The following is a 19,625-nucleotide window of genomic DNA, read 5'->3' as shown; positions in this document are numbered from 1 at the left end:
TGTGGGTAGAGTGATTGTCGTGTAATATTAGTTAGTATGCTGACAACTGTACTGTAGACTTCTTTCTTTGCAGGGACTGGGATAGGATGATAAGTCTGAGTGTTTTCCTCAGTCAAACAAATACTTCATTTGAGATGGTATATAAATTTTACTCAACAGAGTTCATTAGAAAGTTACTAAGGAGGCTTATTTTTAATGGAAAAATGTATAAATACTGAACTCAGTGTTATCTTCGATGTGATCCAAACATTGTTAAACGTCTTTCCGACAGATGGTCTGCATAGCTCTTCTCTGGAATCAGCTATGCCATTAAAAGAGGGAGCATAAATAGGTCAGATGAAGCTGCTAGGTGTTGTAATGTATCAGAGCACCCGGCATAACACAGGCTTTTGGTACAACGCCACATCTTTTTTATTATTGTCTGAGGAATATGTTGCAGCTGATCCAAAGGAAAAATTGTGTATAGAGCTGTTGAGCTGTTGCTTATGTTGTATTTTTCTCTGACACCCCTCACTGGTTTTGCTTATATGGTTTGGATGGATATTTGCTGTGGTTTGGCTGCATATTGATTTAGTTTCTCTGAAACAAAAATACAGATGTAAAAAGTAATGATTAAAAAAAACCCACACTCCTTAAAATCCAGTTTGTCTTTAGAAGAACAGGGAGAAGTTTTGAAGTCTGAAAATAGTAGAAAATAAATAAATTGCTACATAATTTATTTTTGAGGTTACCATTTCTGCAAGGTGCCCAGGGATTACTCTGGCATTACTATTTTACATATTTGTTAGCTGTAAACAGATATATTTTGGGTGAGTGGGGAGGTGGTTATAGCTACTTACAGCTTTTAGGGTTATCATTACTGGTTGGCAGGATGCCTGGCTGTGTCTTCTATCAAGTATTTTCCAACTGTGCTTCAGAGGCTTGTCTGCCATAACCCCCACACTTGTGTGCTCATTTACTTTTGCTGTTATGTTGTACAATAAATGTGAGGTTTTTACCATTTTCCTTCACAAGCTCTTTTTAATAGTAAGGGAACTAGTTGCTTCTGGTGGCGTAGGCTACCACCAGAAGCACCAGTCTCTGGTGTAATTCTTTAAAAGCGGTTTTATTAAAGTGCTTTGATGATGTCAAGATGCTGATCAGAACATTGAGTCTTTGAGGGTACACTTAAATATGAAGATATCGGAGTTTTTCACTTGAGTAACCAGGAGGCAATTTAAGCAACTTTATTCAGCTGTTTTCAGTTAGTTTGTTATTTATTTTTAGCACAAAAGGCAAAGAAAGAAAAAATAAATAAAAAAGGAGGCTTTTGAACATGTAAGTGTTTGAAGTAAATAAATCCTAAGAACTTGCACATCATCTAAACCACCTTTCTTTTAAAAAACATCACAATTTGCTGATGAACCCGGGGCAGCTCCCTGGGGTTGGAGAGACATGCTGTTATCCATTATGAGGAATGGAATGGGAAACGCAGCTTCACGTGAACCACAAGCGCACAGCTCAGCAGTGGGTACGGCACTTGGGGCAGAAGCAGAGGCTGAAATAGCCTCAAACAGAGCAATTACAGCAAAATTATGCGGAGATATCTGTGCCCTTAATATTGCCCTAGTAGAACAGCAGAAGGACTATGTGGATAGCATTGTATGTATTAGAAGTAATCATAATAATAATCATGTAATGCCACAATCTTGCAAGGCAGGACTGTTGCAGAATGTATATGGAGACAGTGACTTGGAGTTAAACCTGTGATTTCCATTCTCTGGGGAGCTGAGGGCAAGAGCTCTGAAAACAGTATGTCCATGGAAGCTCCATGTCACTCAAGATAACTAACAGACATTTTTTGTGAGAGAGTTGTTAAATAATTCATTTTTTAATATGCTTCTAGTCTTAAAGGAATGAACAAAATTTAATTTTCTTTACCATATTCAATCTAATTCCCAGTTTACTTGCTTATAAAAGGAACTTGTATCTACAGAAAAGTATTCATACATTCCAGGGTTTAACTCCATAGCCATAAGTGTATGAACTTAGGGAATACAGTTGTGAGTAAAATAGCTCTCAACTGAAATTTGTCATTCATCTGCAAACCAAACTTAATCAAATTTATCATCTAGCCAAGTGTTGCCAATTAACACAGTTTTTCCAAGAGGATTTATGCAAGAGATGGGCATTCTCTTGTAAATGATTGACTTTTCTAGAGTAGCTTCCTTCCATAAGAAAGCACTTAGGAACAAGAAAGCTTTTGTACTAATCCATAGGGAAAGAGACAAAAATATTAGTCTGAGCAGGAGATACTTGCCTTTGTAGGAAGGGTTGCAGGCAGAAGCAACAAGCAGCACGAGCATTTTCTAACAGAAAGCATCATGTGCAGACAGTAACACAACAGTCTACATCGCAACATCCTGCAGATGGTTTAGTTGTCAGGGTCTGGAACCCAGAATTTTATTTGGAATAGATTTTAGACTGATTGCATTTGTGGGCTGAGTATTGATAATGATATTCTACTGGTCTTTTGCAGAGCTTTGGTATCAGCATACACCTTGTATTTGCCATGTTTTATTTTTATTTACTTTTTATTAATGATATTTATTAATAGGTATAATTTTTAAGAGATCAAAATACTTTACAGAAAAAAACAGGATGGCTTCCTGTGTGCTTTTGCACTTCTTAGCATGTGTTGGATGCCCCTTGGTTGATACAACCATATGATTGAATTTGCTTTATTAAATAGCATAGTATTATTTTGTCCAAGTGCTATTTAGTACTGCGAAAATAGATGGATATACGTTTATAACCTGTTTATAACCTGTGGCTTTTGTGAGCTGTAGACTGCTTTGTCCTGTGTTATACGTGCATGTTTATTATTGTAGGTTTGGTTCTTGGGCATTTACTACAAATGTGAGTACCTGAAAATAAGCCTTTTGCCAAGCTGGAAGTGCGATAAGCAAGGGCAACACTCCAGCTTCCAGAGAAGGTCTGCGAAGTGCCATTGAGATGTGTTTTGGGTCGTCCTGAAAGCCCTTACTGGTGTGAGATTGGTCTCGGCGGAGATGTCCGGCTGTCATACGATCACCGGGGAGCAGGGAGGGTGACTCAGCTGGGAGGGAGGGAAGGCAGAAGCCTTCCTATCCTGCAGGTACTGACGGTGTGAAAGGAGCTGATGCTCATTAACCGGGACTGATTAAACAGCTGCGGAGTTTGTTGGGCACAAGATGCCGTGCTCACTGCCCACGGGACAAGTAGGCAGTGCGTTAAGGTAAGGGCACGGCTCTCCAGAAACAGATGCCGAAGCTCTGTGGGCTGTGCCTGCGGCGTGGTGCTGTAAGGGCAGCCTGCTGCTTCGCTGCTGGGAAGAAACTGGCTGCCCCGTCACACGGCATTGTCGGAGAGGCAGCTGGAATGCAGAAATGCCTTTGAACTCAGGATGCGTTTGTTTTCGCTTCCCAGGCAGTCAGCACCAGTGTTTGTGAGCACAAGGGAGGAGGCCGGTTGCCGCAAGGTTTCCTGTTGGTGTGGGTAAGGAGCCCTCGCGCAGAAACAGGAAAAGAGAAATTCCCGAAATTAGGCAGCGCCGGGCTGCGGGCGGTGTCGGCGGGGCGCCAGGTCCCGGGACGTGCCCTCGGCGGGGCAGCCGCGGCGGCACGGGGCCGAGCGGCAGCCGGGGACGAGGCCGCGGAGCCCGTACGGGGGGGCGCCCGTCCGTCCGTCCGCCCGTCCGTCTGTCCGTCCCGCCGCGGAGAGGTGAGGGAGGCAGCGGGAGGGCGCCCTCCTCTGCGCCGGGCTGGTCCCGCAGCGCCGCGGGACACGGAGCGGGCTCGTAAAGCGCCGGTGCTTTGTCTCGGCCGTGTTTGCCCGCTCCTGTTCCAGAGGTCAGCAGCGTAGGGAACGCGGAGAGGAAGTTGTAGCGCTGCTGGCGGCGCTGGGTGGTGATTTGAGTGGCCTGGATGTAAGGATTTCAGAGCTGTGTGATGTTGGACGTGGGAGCTGCAGCTAACGAAGTGAAGGAGATCCCGTGTTGGACATGCAGGTGAGAGGAGTTAACGTGGCTGAGCTGACCGTGGAAACCTGGGAAGTGAGAAAGAACTTTGACTTACTGAGATGGTTAAATAACTCAAGTTATTTGCACAAGAGAGTGTACGAGGGAACTTTTTGCTCTCAAAAGAGTAAACCAAACAAAACCTCACCTCATAGCAAATCCGTTCCTTCCTTTGAACTGGAGGCTTTTCTGTAGCTTTCAGTCACCTCCATCCCGAAAACTAAAGAGAATAATAAATAAACAATAAAACAGGAACAATAGCAAGCTAATTTTATATAAAACATTCAGAAAAATTTTGCTGCATTTTTGTAGTTGAAGGAGGTACAGGATCCTGAATTCCTTTAGAATGCCAATTTCTTGCAAGTAACTGTAACAAAGTCTGTCTGCACTGTGTTACAGTACCATTTGAAGTGAATGTGGTGTTGACAGCATTTTAAAATGCCTTAATTTTACCTGAATATAAAAAGTTTATACCATTAGATTTTGATCAGTGTTATAGGTGTATTGCTAAATTGAGACACAGCAGAGGTCAGTGGCAAGAACAGGCCTGTTTTCAATTATCGGACCTTTTAATTCACATCACTGCTTTTATTGTAATGCCAAGTACAGATTGCTTGTAAATGGCATTTTGATGTGAACCTACCTGGCAGTACTACAGAAGAGCTGGAGACAAATAAATAAGAGACCATACCTAATTGCAGTAACCATTAGCATTTAGACAACACCTCTGAGTGCATTGGATTTGGAGGAAGCTTAATTTCTTCACGTTCTTATCTAGAGTATAAGCTTTTCTGGACCAGGCTGTATAGGTATTTTCGGTGCCTGGCAGGGTCTATGCATAGTGGTCTGTTGCAGCAGATAACAGTAATAAAGGCTTCTGATAAAAACATAGATTTTTCTTTTCATTAAGCAGTCTGCTTTTAATCTCAACTAACATGTACAAACTGTTGTTAAAACTTTAACCTGCTTCCACATTGTTTGTATACGTTAGATTCTTTTATTAGAAAACAAAGCAAACCTCGGCATTTAGTTCTTGAGCTGGGTAGTAGAGGTGAGCTCCAGTAGTTTGTAGTGCATTTGCTTTATTTACACATTACAAGAAAGGCTGCATTGGAGAATGGTTAGAAAGTTTTCAAGACTCCTGGAAGCCTCTCTACTTGAACCCTCTCTATCTCAGTGCAGATATGACAGCGACAGAGCTCATGAGAATTGGAGCAGGAGTAGGAAGGGGGTGGGGATGGTATGTGATGTGCTAGAACAGCAGGTTTTGCTAACAAGTGTAGAATACAGAAGGTAGAAAAGGGGGTTCATTGCACCCTCTCCTTCCATCTGTGTGTTAGGGGTAATGTCTCTGTGCTAGATCCAGCATGCCTTGTAAACTTCATTTTTCACTCTGAGTTGGGCAGCCCTTCTGCAGAATTATTCAGACAGGACCTCTGCTTTGCTAAGTAGCTGTCAGTTGCTTTGGGAGGCTCAGGCAAGGCAGAAAGGATTTGCAGTGCAGGATCCTCTTCTCCATTTACTTCCCTTTGGCATAGCTCCTTTCCTGTTGCTGAGGAATCTGAGGGGGAGCTGTGCTCAAAAACATGCTCTTGGGAAATCTAATCCTTTCTTTAACAAAGGTACCCATATTTTAAAAATTAATAATCATAAATAAAATCTTTTTTTCTGGCCTGGTTCTCGAATTTGAAGGCCTTTCAACAAGTATGATATGAGAAAGATGTATAGCAGCCTTCCCCTTTCCCTGTATATTTCTCTGACATCATCTAAGCAACACTGAAAATGGTTCTTTTCTTATACCTAGCGTACTGCTTTGTTTGTGCAATCCTTTCAAACTGTCTGACATGTTTTATTTGTTCTCTTTTTTCCATTTCTTTTAGCTTTTGGAGGTGGTTGGGCTGCTTTATGTTAGCACTGTACCCATCCTATACGAATCACTATACACTAAAACTTCACAACACATGTAGTATTAAAACCATGCCTGGTTTTAACCAAACTCCTCATCTTTTTGCTCTGTTCCTTTTCTTCCTGTTAGTGGAATGTCCTTCCCAACTTTGAGCAAAAATGAGAGGCATGGTGAGTACAGCACTTCTGCTGCTCTGGAGATGTCACATTCCCCATTTATCATTTTACTATTAAGTCTGTTCTCCACTGTGCATCAGCAGTGACAGAAGTTCAAACCCATTATTGACTTCGTTCATTGCTGTCACAAGGGCAGCTCTTGTATAGACAGGACTCAGGTGTTCTTATTTTTAACAGTACATTGACCAGTCCTGCTCACTATTAGGAGATGATGTGTTTCAGATTACCTCAGCCCAAATACAGCAGGGAATAAGGAACAATTTTAATCCTCCATGCAGAGCATTTCATCAACTGTGTGTTGTCCTTACTTCCTCTGAAATGCAGAATTTTAGCTGATATTAAAGACAGCACCTCAGATAGGTTGCTTTTTTAATTCAGTGTGGCAAATCCTCCATTTCCAGCCCAAATGTACACACTATTGTTGCTATTAGAGCACTCCTTTCCCATTGTCATTGTGTAATGCTATAGACGGTGAACAATGAGAGCTCGCATGTGTGATCTAACACTTCAGCCATGTCCACGGCCCTTCCTCTTGTGCATTCTTCCGCTTCCGTCTTTGCACTCACTGAGTATTTTCCATCTGTCTCCGGGACTCTTGTCTGACTGGAGTAGCAGCCATGCACATCTTGAGACCCTGGCTTGCTCGCATGATCTGTCTTCCATGAACTCCCTTAACCCAGTTGTTCACACAGTTTCTCACTGGGAGACAAGATGAAATTTCACCTCCCTATAGACTGGATGCTCGGGGCAGCGTAAGCATCCAGAGGCCAGGAGCATGAGATCACAGCCTAGTAGCACGCTGGCTCGTTTCTCACAGGGGCCACCATTCTGCTTTACAAAATATGGGTAGACTATGCTTACTTTTACACCGTGAAGTTCCAGAATTAAATTTGGGGAAGTCTGTCACAGTCCTGCATATAAGCAACAACATTTTTTCTCTTCTGGGGGGTGCATTCAGTAATTGAAAAGACAGGAAAAAGCAAGCCATTCCCCATGGAGCACCTGAATAAAACACCTGTGAAGACAGAATCAAAAAATTACCACAGCAACAACAGAGATGTTTTAAGCTGAGTGGTGGCGCATGGTAGGATATGAAGACAACAGCATTATTCCGTGATGTTTTAGCTGTCCTAGGGGGATGTGGCAACAGTCAAGATGACCAAAGCACAAAGCAGGTATTTAACAGCAGAGAAGTGTGCTGGGGAGGAACAAGTGGCAAGCTTCAGGAGGAATCTCATTCTGAAACAAGCAGAATTAACCCATTGAGTGTGGCCAATGATGGGTTTTTCCCACTCCAGTGGAGATCAGGCAAAGAAAGAGATTGCTGATAGATTCCTGACTAGTGATGTGAACCAGTGTGAAGAGAAGGCACAAAGTAGCACAGTGAGGTGTGTCAGCAACTCCAAACCCAGTGCAGGCAGAAAATAGCAGGATAGACCAGTGGGATTACGTGAGGCACAGGTACACACCGAAGGGAAGGTGATAACAAGGAACTCGGTTTAATCTGTGACCCAGTGAGATTCCTTGTGACTCAAGAAGGACAGTCAGCAGGACAGTGAAAATGCTCATCTCCTTGAAGTGCCTCCGCTGAGAGAGCCTCTGAAGAAGCCATTCAGAAGGGTTTCTCTGATGGTGGAGGCAGCATTTTTCCCCTGCATCGTGGTGGGGCTTCTTGGCTGTTGCGTGTTAGTTCCATGCTCCTGACTGAGAGCCACAGTTCTTGGTCATAGAATCTCCTGGGCTAGTTTCCTAAACAGTGTTTGCTTGGCTTTCTCTCTGATTTCACAGCTAGCTTTGCTACCATTTTTTGTCCAGTTGTTTCTTCTGTTAGAGCTTCTGTAAGAGCAGAGGTTTAATTGTAAGGATCTGAAAGAAGCTTTATGGCCATGGCCCCTTTTTTCTCCAACAGAAGGAACCTTTTGGCTATGGTAAAACTCATTTCATATGAGCTCTGAAAAGCTGCAGTGGACGTGACCCCTGTGTGCTATACCCGTAAGTCATTTTGTGTTCTGGCCGTTGCAGAATAAGGAACAGATTGGTATTTGATGATTTTCCAAGTTGCTTCTCTCTGAAATTAGTTGTGCATTAGTCAGACCTGCAGAGGCAGACCTCATTCTTGCTGAGCTGGACTACAGCCAGCATGAAAGCAGCAAAGTCAGAATCACTCATTTAGAAGTGAACTCCCTCGTTTTTTTTAAAGCTATTTTTAGGCAATTGTAGAAGTCTCTTCTGCTGGCACAGAGCAATTTTCCTGTATTTCAGTGAGTTATATAACATATTATGTTTTGGAAAGTTCATTTTAACAAGCTTCTTAGCACATCTCTCCAGATCTTAAGTTTATTTAGGTAGAGCTAAAAAAATATATATTGCTAGACTTGCTTCCTGCTGTTTACTAATTCATCTGCCTTCTTTGCCATTCTTGTTTTAATCATTCATTGAACTGAATTTAGCCTTTAGAGTGGTTTATAAGAAGAGAGAGGATGAAGATGCTGTAAATGGTATGGATTCTTTCACCTGGGAACACGTGGGATTGCTGCATGCAGTTGAGCACAGTGGTAGGTTGACCCTCTGGCGGCTGAGGCCCCATCTCATCGCTTGCTTGCTGGCCCCCAGCACCGTGGGGGAAGGAATCAGAAGGGCATGCATTTTCAGGGTATCTTCTGTGACAAGCCAGAAGTAACATCAACCTAAGGCAAAATCAGAAGAATGCCAATCAAAACTAGACCTGGCTTTCGGGTGAATGGGTTTACATGCTTTCTTGCAGCATTACTCATTTAAGACAAATATGACTGTTCTAAAGAACTCAGACACAATAGTTCTGTGCTTACGGGATGTCTTTTTTAAGAGAAGTAATTAGTGTATGCATGAGAGGTCATAGTACAGTAACAATGATCTTTTGGTACAAATCTAGTTGTGCTGTTAAGTCACAAGAGAGATTGTTTTAGTTATAAGTTGTTTGTTGTTGTTTTGTAAGGATTTAGATAAAAATAATTCCATACCTTCATTTTCTCTTGGGCTTTCATTTCTTTCTTTATATATATATATATTTGTATATATTTATGTTCTTTTTTTTTCTTATATATATATATATATATATATATATATATATATATATAAAAGAAAATATATATATATATATTCTGAATATAAGAGATCTGGAGGATTAAATGCAAGGACAGTTTTATAAGATACCTGTGGTGGTTTTACCAGACCCAGTACAATACCCTAGAAATGTACAGCACTGGCTGTGGCGAAAGGCCTCCACGATGATTTCCCTGCCTGTGCAGGATTACTCTTTACAGTATGTTTTAGAACATTTTCCATCTCTTCAACATGTTTTAAGGAATGGAAATTCAAATAATGGAAATTCAAAAATGTCTCCAGAGATTGTTCAAGCAGAATAGAAATCTTACAGTCAGAAAAAAGTCACAATACACATTCCTTTCTTACTCTTCCCCATCTGAGTCTGTGTGGGCCAAAATGCATTTCCTCATTGGGTGCCTACCCTGGAATTAGCTGCCTGTGTTCACTGTCATTTACCCAGATTACGCACCTCAGCCTCACATGTGCCTCACAGATGTACACATCCTGTTGTGATGGGCAGGTAGGCAGACACACAAAGCAATCATTGGCTTTATGATTTTCATTGGTTTGTTGTTGTTGTTTTCTGAATTTCCCTCAGTACATCAGTCTTGGCTTAGTATTGAGTTACGCAGGACTGGATGGATTATTCCAGAGGGCTTCTTACCTGAGCTGCACAAACAAGAGGCGTCACCTTCTTGAGTCACTAACAGTATCCCTCCCATAAACTGCTCAAGGTGCAGTTTACTCCTTTTTCCTGCTTCTTCACTTCTCACTTTCTTCACTTCTCCATGCTTCCTTCAGGATGCTCCTATATGCTAACTTACCCTTTGTCAAGTATTCTTCCATTTTATATTACCTGGCCTTTTTCCAAATTAATCTTGATTTCCAAACCATCTTTGTAAATCTTCTGTATTGTTCCTCATCGAACTGATGTTTCCAGCACCACCCAGTTTACTCTTATTTGCAGATGTCATTAGTTCGTTGTTAGTCCCCTTTTATAAATGTTGCATAAGTTAAATAAGATGGGGACTGGTCATTTAATACCACTGCACAGCTTAGTATCTTGTTTGTTTCCTGTATTGTGGCACTGTTTTTGTGCAAGAATAAGTTAATCACATTTGAAATGAAGTATTCATGAGACACTGACATAATTTCTAGTAAAATTGAATGTATTTTACCTACTGTGGCTGCACAATCTAGGGCTTCTCTGTTTGTTTGGTTTGTTGTTGCTGTAATAAAGCAGCGGTGGCAGAATGGAAGTGAAGCCACTTCCTACTGTAGTCTTGTTCCATTTGTGTCAAGGTACTTGGGAAAACTTTTTCAGGTCTACTTCAGTTTTGTTGTTTTTTTTTTGTTTGTTTGTTTTGTGTTTTTTTCCCTTCTGTTGTCTAGGCATTATTGGTGAAGCTGTTTAGTTAATAAATAAAAAGCCAATGTTTTTAAATTCATTGTGCCTTGTACTGTACGCCTGTTACTTGCTGTGCCTGTTGTGGCTGTATGTCCAGCTTGGAGCCTCTCAGCACAACAGAGATGAGTGGGCCCAGTGGAGGGCTGCCAAGATGATCAGGGGCTGGAGCGCTTGCCCTGGGAGAGAATGGCTTCAGGCTGGTGTACCAGAAGCCCCCGCGGCCACAGGGGCTTGTTATGAAGCTGGAATCAGGCTCTTACTGAGAGGGAACATAGACATAAACTGAAATGGGACATAACTGAATATACGGAAACTTTTCCGTGTGAGGGCAGTTGAGCAGGCGAGCTGGTTTCTTGGAGTTTGTTCAGTCTTCATCCGAGGAGGTTTTCAAGACCTAGCTGCACAAATACTGCTGGTCAACCGTGACACTGCAGTGAGTGGGAGATGGGACTCAAGACCTCCCATCCAACCTGAGAGCTCTATGGCTCAGTACAATTCATCAGCCTGTACCACTGCTGATCTATCAGACTGCTTATGCCACAGTATTTGCTTTACATAAAAGTACACTGAATTAACTCTAGTTTCATAGGTCATCTGAACTCCAAGTTGCATTTCCAAACATGTCTTACATACACTGGCGGATGTATTTTTATCTACTGATAGGTGCTTTGTAAGAAACTAATTTGCTTTTATTTTAAAAGGAGCATAAGAATTCTTTTTGTCAGCTGTTCCTGTATTTCCATGATGTCTGACAACAGAGCGCATTACCATGATTAATTTATAATAGAAAACAGGGTGTTCTGAAACAACCGCAGGGCTTGCATGAAACGTGAACAAGTTGGAACTAACGTAAGCTGTATCTATTATTTCAATTCCCCTCTGATGTTCTGCTTTCTTAACTATAAATAACATACAGCCCCTTTTACATCCTCTGTTCTGAACACTTGTGCTCCATGTAACTTGCATAAATCTTGTTTCTATTTTAGTTTTAATTTCTCCTCTGCATTATAGCTACTGCATTAAAGTATATTAGGGTATAGGGCTATGATCTGTAGTCTTTTTCACACAGAATCACAGAATTGTCTGGGTTGGAAGAGACCTCAAGATCATCGAGTCCAACCTCTGACCTAACTCTAACAGTCCCCACTAAACCATATCCCTAAGCTCTACATCTAAACGTCTTTTAAAGACCTCCAGGGATGGTGACTCCACCACTTCCCTGGGCAGCCTGTTCCAATGTCTAACAACCCTTTCAGTAAAGAAGTTCTTCCTAATGTCCAATCTAAACCTCCCCTGGTGCAACTTAAGCCCATTCCCCCTTGTCCTGTCACCAGGCACGTGGGAGAACAGGCCAACCCCCACCTCTCTACAGCCTCCTTTAAGGTATCTGTAGAGAGCAATAAGGTTGCCCCTGAGCCTCCTCTTCTCCAGGCTGAACAAGCCCAGCTCCCTCAGCCGCTCCTCACAGGACTTGATCTCCAGGCCCCTCACCAGCTTCATTGCCTTCGTCGCTTTTTGTTTGTTTCTGGTACACAGAGGCTGCATATAGTCCTGTTTCTCTGTTCAGCACAGACAGATTAAAATATCTTAAGTACAGTACCTACCAGACAATTTCCAAAAAGGTGTTATCAAATTTTAAGGTCTAGAATGGAAAAAAAAAAACTAATTTCCATATTAATTGTAGTAAACAATAGAAGCTTTTCATTCATTCTCATTTTTGCTTTGGACAGATATGATCACTGGTGCATTTGTGATTTTATGTGAATTAAATATATTTTCTCAACTACTATTGCAAGATAGACTTGCTTATTCTCCTTTTCCTAACATAGACATCCATTATTTGTCACCAAAAAATGGCAATGTCACCTCACTTTTCACTAAAAAAAAAAAGTGTATTAACTTCAGAGTTTTATCAGTTTGTAAGAACTAACCATTTTTACATCAACACCGTAGTGCATAATTCATGCGCAGTAGAATAAGATAGTAGGCAATGTTAGCACTATGTTGTGCTTGCCAAAGTAAATTCATGAAATACATTGGGGGCCAAGATGGTTGAGCGATTAGAGCACTGGTCTGGGAAATGAAACACCTGGCTTCTAGTGCCAGGTCTGCCATTCCCTGTCTGATGTTTGCAAAAGAAAACCAATCTCATTTATTCTTGTCTGTGAAGAGGAATACCATTACCCACTTCTAAGTATTAATACCATATAAATACTTTAAAGTGTTTTTACCTTGCACTCAAAGATTTCTAAGTATTATAAATTTTGTTTTCTGACTTAGTCTAGGAAGTCCAAGGATGAATAACATGCATAGTGTATGGTGTTTGCAGGCTTTAATTCAGAAAAGTTATCTGTAAGGAGCTCCTCAACTCCTTCTTTAAATGGGGTGCAGCAGTTTCTGGGTGTAGCGTTATTGTCAATGTTACTTGGAAGATCAGGTTAAGTGATTTTGCCTCCAAGATGTGAAATAGTCTTGTTGTTGCTTTTGGAGGTGGGGTGGTGGTTTTTTTTTGTTTTTTTTTTTTGGTTGGTTGTTTTGTTTTTTTAATGTAACATGGAATCTGCCCCAGTTAGATGCTGCAACGCTATTTTGGTTTATCTACCTATCTGAGAGACTTAGTGAAGGGTGATTGAGGTCTTTCTCTTAAAAGGTCTGCCCATGTGATCATTTAAAAATATATATCTTTGACAGCTGATGGTGTAATTCCGTCACCCTGGGCATGGAATCTCTCCCTGGCCTGCGGGGAGTGCAGAGGAGGAGGATATAATAGTTTAAAAGTGGATGATTCAGGCTGGTGGGAGAAACAGCTCCAGCCTGTGTGTAGGGATTAGAAACCCCAAATCAGCTCAAATATAAATTAAGCTACAATGTGTAAGGCCTGCTGGGACTTCAGAGGGCTGGGACGTTCCCATCTGTGTTCATTCTGCCTCTGGCTGAGGAGTGGGCTGAGCAGACAGAGCAATTGATTCTCACAGCTTCCCTGAGTTTGTTGGCAGTTCAGATCTGCCCATCAGTAGTCACATAGCTGGGCATGTAAGACAAGACCTAATTTTCCATCGGGTGATTCTGCTGCAGTCATATCTTCTGCAGTATATAGTCGCAGTCCTGGGACATGGGATAATGCTGGAGCTGTTAAGTCAGTAACACTGGAAAAATGTGCATGAGTTGTGCAGAAAGATGTTTATATTTAAATGTAATGTTCTTGCCTAGAGCCATCTGGTTTATACTGTCCTCAAATTCTTTTCCAGATCTCTGTCTTAGTTTCTGATTTTGTAATGTAATGGAACATTTGCTATTAATTAGAAGAGAAAAACCCTTAATGTCCCTAGTCAGGAAAAGCAGCTAACTTAAATCTCAGGAAACTGAAGTATATTAATTCAGAGCAGGGTGGTCTAATTCGCAGCACAGTTTACAGACCAAGTCCGTGCAGTCTGCCACCATAACCTCTGGGAAGAGGGGGGTGACTGCAGGGTCAGCGAATGTCAGTGGTGCAGCTGAGAGTCTCCTTGTGCACAGCCAGGGAAGGAAGCTGTGAGCTGCTGTTCCTGCATCCTCCTGCAAAAAGAAACTGAGAGCTCCAGGGCATGGCTGGTGGGTGGCACGGCGTTAAGCAGGAGGGACATAAAATAGGTGTTACGAACCCTGTCACCATTGCAGTGTTTGGACCATTGTGACTCAGAAAAGGCTGCGTTAGCCACAATGCATACATGTTCCTGCTCTGTTTTCTAACAGCAGCCCAAACTGTCATTTATTATCCAAATGTAGGGAAAAGCGGGGAGGAGGGAGGAAATAAGGGTTCCTGTGGTATCCCACACATTGCATTCCTCAGTCTCTTGTTTGCCAGATCGTTGGACCTGACCTCGGGAAGAAGTTTTAACCGGGTTGATCTGAATCCAGTTTTGACCCAAAGCACCTTGAGGAGGCTGTGTGCTGTTCTGCTGGTGCAGGCAGAGCTGTTTCAGCCTGGTAATAAGTATACAAATGGAGCTTCAGTGCAGCCTTTGAGAGTGTATGAGCTGTGCACGATCGTAGCTCAGACATGAGGATTATAAATTTCTGTGGTTCTCTGCTCTTGAGGCTGGACAAATGCAAAGTCCCACTAACAAGGTTGAAGAGCACTACATATTACGTTTACAGAAATACTCTTCTGGGATTATTTGAGAAGGTGCATTTGAGAATCTCAAATCCTTGGTGGACACAACCTGAGGAAACATTGCTTCCCCTCCTGCAGCTCCCACCTGCCTCCCTTCAACATATACTTGCACTTAAATTTGACTGGATGTGAGTATATTTTAGGAATATGCAAAATTTCATTAAAACTTAAATATCCTTGCTAACTAAACCCTGCTCTACATGCAGTTACACTTCTGTGATCGTCTAGTCTTTGAAGTGGGGAGGGAACAGTAGTACTGGGGCTTGTTTTCTCTCTGCTATGGAAGTTTGCTGGAATATGTTTATAATAAATTTTCTGTCTCAGTCCAGACCTTAGATGTAGCTGTTTCAAAGTGCATTCCAATGGAAGTTGAAACCTTTTTACTCCAGCAGTATAGGGTATGTATCAGCAGCTTTTTATTTAGAGTGACACAGGCTTTCAAATACAGTCTGGTGCTGGGACCTTAGAGCAAGAGGAAAAAAAAAACTTACTTCCCCATTTTTCCTGTGTTGAATTCAGTTTTATTTTTCCTCTTTGTTGTAGTGGACATATGAATTCATGCTGTTTAACTTGCCTCACTGTGATGTTAGGATAACTAAGGTGGTGGGGAGGTATTCCATTTTGTGGCTCAGATGAGCCAATCTACAGTGGCGTCTGTAGCTGTTGTAACCTTCCAGTTGAGGCTTCAAGGATGCTTTGCACAGAGTACTTGGAGGGATGCTCAGTGTCTGAAATTGAGCTCTTCTGGAGCATTAATTTGAGATCCCATGGCATGCCTTCGGAAAGAAACTCTTAGCTTGCTTTAATTTTTTCCCAGTTTTTCCCTACCAGAAATTTCAACGTATGTATGGCTAGAAGAAAGAGACGCAGGTAGTCGTAGGTACGCGTAGGGAAAATGAGCAACCAGCTAAAGCGTGTGTTTCGGGATCAGTCGTGGGATGCCTCGGGTTTGCTCTGTGAGTCCCAGATTCCGTAGAGAGGTTTCCTCCAACATGGAAATGGCAGGGCCTCTGGTGGGATGAGAGAGAGAGTAAAAGATGCTGTGATGGTGGCAGTCTGCTGCTGCAATGGGGAGCCTTACACCAAGCAGGGGGCAGACTGGGAGGGGGGATGTTTGCATTTGGCTGGTCAGTGTTGGCTTTGAATCGGTGCTGCTTCTACCTGGGTACCCACTGCCAGCATTGCTGCTCGTATTTCAAGCAAGAGTGAATTGTTCCAAGCATGGCTATTTCTTAATACTATTTTTGTGTAAAATTCACTGAGTCCATTGAACGACAAACTTTAGAGAATCAGATGAAACACCTGAGGCACAGCTATGTAAGAAAGGCTGCTGACTGCCTTCTTGCGTGGGTTATAAGAACAGAAAAAATGCTTTTAGAGAACTTGGTAATGGGCTCAGCAAGATGTTTTGGGGGAACGGAGTGGTGTTAGAGAAGGGATGTGCACTGTTTTATTGCAGAGTAAGAACATCCTTGTGAAGAATTAATGTCAGCTTAATTGGTTTTCCCCAAGTATAACTTTGTTTTGATGTCTCAATAGTTTGTTTCTGGTCTCTTCAGAGAAGTGTGAATCAAAAAAAAAAAAAAAGAAGAAGAAGTTTTCTATGTTCCAAAATACTCAGACATGTGATTTAGCAGTTAAGTTTATTTCAGCTATATTGGATAACGAAGCAGTCCACAATTTTAACCAGGTTCAAAAAATTGAAATGACAGGGTACTTTTTAACATTGCCACTCTTTTCCATTAGTAGCATATTTTAGGCTTGGTCCTTAGTGTTTTAAACCTGATCCTTACCACACAGTTTTTACAATTTATATATTTATTTATTTAAATACCTCTTTGTTAATTTTAATTTCTAGAAGGAGTCTTTAAGATTTCAGGCTTCTGCTTGTACTGCTTCTCTGGCATGCTCAGTATTACAGCAGAAATAGACAAAAATGGTGCTTGCAAACTGAGACAATATTAATTGCTCCCTGCAATTAGGTAAATAGCTGCATCAGCGTGTAACAGCAGGAGAGAGAGGGTCAGTGAGGGGCTAATTCCCTCCTCAGAGGGACCGCAGAGCAGTCTGGAAGCAGCTGCTATACTCCAGGGCTCGGGCTAGCATGGCAGGCAGGAGCCTGCTGCGGTGACGAGAAGACTCAGGAAAAGACTGCTGAGTAGGGAAGAGAAGAAACCACCCAGAAATGGAAGGACACAGATAAGAATCCTGGGTCTGGGGCCCCAGGAGAGGAGAATCGTAGCTGAGGCAGGGTGGGATGCAGGGGGTTCAGGCACATCCAAGGAGGGGTGCAGCCATCCGAGTGCCCTTGCCCTTTCTGAGTGAACACCACGGCTTGCAGTTAAGTCAGTAATATGCAGAGTAAGTCAGCTATATCCAGTATAGCTTGCACAATAAAACAGCACAGCTGTGTTAATGGGATGCTCACCTCAGCTAGCTGGCTCTGTTGCAAAGCAGGGGAATGTTACTCATAGGGGTGCAGTGTATATATGGCTCTGTTTATCCAGAACTGAGCTATTTGTCCAGGACTGCGCATTTCTGGTGGCACCTAGATGAGACATTAGGAGGAAATTCCTCACTCAGAGGGTGGTGAGGCACTGGAACGGGTTGCCTGGAGAAGCTGTGGATGCCCCATCCCTGGAGGTCCAGGCTTTGGGCAACCTCGTCTGGTGTCCCTGGCTGTGGCAGGGGGTTGGAACCAGGTCTTTAAGGTCCTTCTATGCTATGATTTTGTGATTTGTCCAAATATGAATGATGTTAGCAGTTGGGTTCACTAATGTCTGAAACAAAGAAGTCCAATTATCCAGAGTTGTATAAGGTATGAATAATTTGGATAGTTGTCACCTCTGATAAGTCACACAGTATTGCTACCTGCAGGTAGCTTCTTTCTGTGCCTGTCACACACATGGAAATGTCTCGTGTTCCTCCTTACACACTAGGAGTTGTTACTGGTGCTCATCCACAAAACCTTTCCGCAGACACCTGCCTGTGTTTTTAACCAGTGCTCGCTTGTGTGCATGGGGACACTTGTTAAGATAAAGCATTTTGGGGGCTTTGAGTTGGAGCCTATCCACTTCATAAAGAGGAACTGCTAATGCCTTTGCCACTGTGCTCTCCTGAAGACAAACATTTTTCCCTGCAATTGATACAGTCAGCTGGGGAGGGAAGGAAAGAACAGTCTGGGACTTCTCAGTACAAAGAACCATGGAATATACCCTGGGGTATACTTGAGAACATAGGGATTGCTTATGTACGGGCTAGATTAACCCAAATGTTAATACAGCAGAGGCCAGTGATGTAATATATGTGTAGATTTAGGTTGCTGACAGCAGAAAATGGTCAGCTGTGTCAGCTGTGCTGCCACGCGCTGTCCCACAGGGCTGCAGTGCATCAAGCACCAGAAGCGTAAAACCAGAACTCTCCAAAGAAAGACAAAAGGAGGGATCAGAAGTGAAAGAGCAGCTTCTGTTAAATACATTAGTGCACGTCAGCCTGAGATGATAAGGGGGGAAAAGGGCTATATATTTTGAGAGGGCATTATAAATTCATGAGTAGTATGAAGATCAAAAGGGGAAAAGTTACCCATGAACATTGTACACAATACCAGGGAAGCATTACAGATGGCTACCCAGGTCTCACACTTGGCTTTAGCTTCTGTGAATGACTGACCACTCCCAGAGGCAGGACATGGGGCTCTCAGTCTGTGGTCTAGCCTGATACAGCACTTCTGAAGTCTGCTGCTTGAACCAGGATATTGCTTAAAGGTGGGGGAAATGTCGTCTTTTTTTATTTTTTTAACTGTCATTTTTTCATTTAGATTGGAGTGGCTACTGTTTCGTTACTAGAATTATATTAAAGGTAATGCTTCTAGTATGTCTAGATTTTAGAACCCACAGAAAGGAATTTTGAGAATGTGAATTAAAAGGAAAATAATGCACCAAGGTGGTGCTTCACATGAACCGTGAAGTATTATGTTGCACAAATGTTGAAGCCACGAACTGAAAAAATGGACTTCCACTTTCATTCTACCAAGTTACACGAGGGAGATATACGCCATGTGCTCTATAAAGCTACAAATGGGAATGCTCTTTCTATGAGTGAGGAACTTGCCCTATGAAGAATGAACACAGAATATCTGTAGCTTTGGTGCAAGCAACCATTTGGGCCTATGTAGCGTACACGAGTGAAAAATAAGCCATGTGTTAAATGGATTAATGCAGTGTTGATCCCTTTCTGTCAGGACAATTAACATGAGTAAAATATTTGCCCTACTTTAAACAGATAAGGAGGTACTGTATTGTGTTCTTCTTAAGATTGATGTTCCTATATGGGTAGCAGAGAGCACAAGATTTATTTCCTGAACATTATGTAGATTTATGGCTGTGCCAGTTACTGCTTGAAAGCTCTTTATGAGCCACGTTCACAGCAAGTCTTTTTTGTGTACGTTAGAGAAAGTGGTCATATGAAAGATGCAGACATTTTGAAGTGTTAAATGGTTTGTGTGACATGTACAATGCCTTTAAAATACATATTTTGACTTGTGACCTCTGCTTTTTTTGTAAGTGTACATATATTTGCATGCATTTGTATTATATAAGCATAAAAATTATTTTATTAAATGCTTTTTTATGCATTTATTTTATTATGCATTTATTTTATTAAATGCTAACTTCCTTTACTGTCCTGACTTCCTTAGAGAATTAGTGATGTTTTTTTCTGTTGTTATTTTTTGGGTTGTGTTTTTTTGGTATGTGTTGTTTTTTGTTTGTTTTTTTTTTCTTGTGTTACTATTTTATGATTTAAACCAAAGAAAATTACACTCAAGGAGAGAATGACAATCTCATGGGATATATGCTCTTTCC

At 42.0% G+C, this 19,625-nt stretch overlaps 1 protein-coding gene across 7 annotated transcripts in view; it reads left to right on the top strand.

The window, feature by feature from the left end:
* The window catches only part of MCC (MCC regulator of WNT signaling pathway), a 192,822-nt gene that overhangs the window by 91,634 nt on the left and 81,563 nt on the right, over positions 1-19,625 (top strand). The window contains exons 1-2 of one of the 7 annotated variants that reach the window (XM_068667632.1): positions 3,256-3,321; positions 3,448-3,516. The exons of 5 other annotated variants lie outside the window; for them this stretch is intronic. In XM_068667632.1, coding sequence (XP_068523733.1) covers positions 3,283-3,321; positions 3,448-3,516 — 108 coding nt within the window. In that variant the 5' untranslated portion in view covers positions 3,256-3,282. Of the gene's footprint in view, positions 1-3,255; positions 3,322-3,447; positions 3,517-3,756; positions 4,028-19,625 lie in introns of those variants that run through there. One more of the 7 variants, XM_068667635.1, reaches the window with a different exon arrangement.

This window comes from Anas acuta, chromosome Z, assembly GCF_963932015.1.
Source record: "Anas acuta chromosome Z, bAnaAcu1.1, whole genome shotgun sequence".
NCBI lineage: Eukaryota > Metazoa > Chordata > Aves > Anseriformes > Anatidae > Anas > Anas acuta.
Note: the sequence above shows the minus strand (reverse complement) of the source record. Positions and strands in the feature narration are given on the sequence as shown.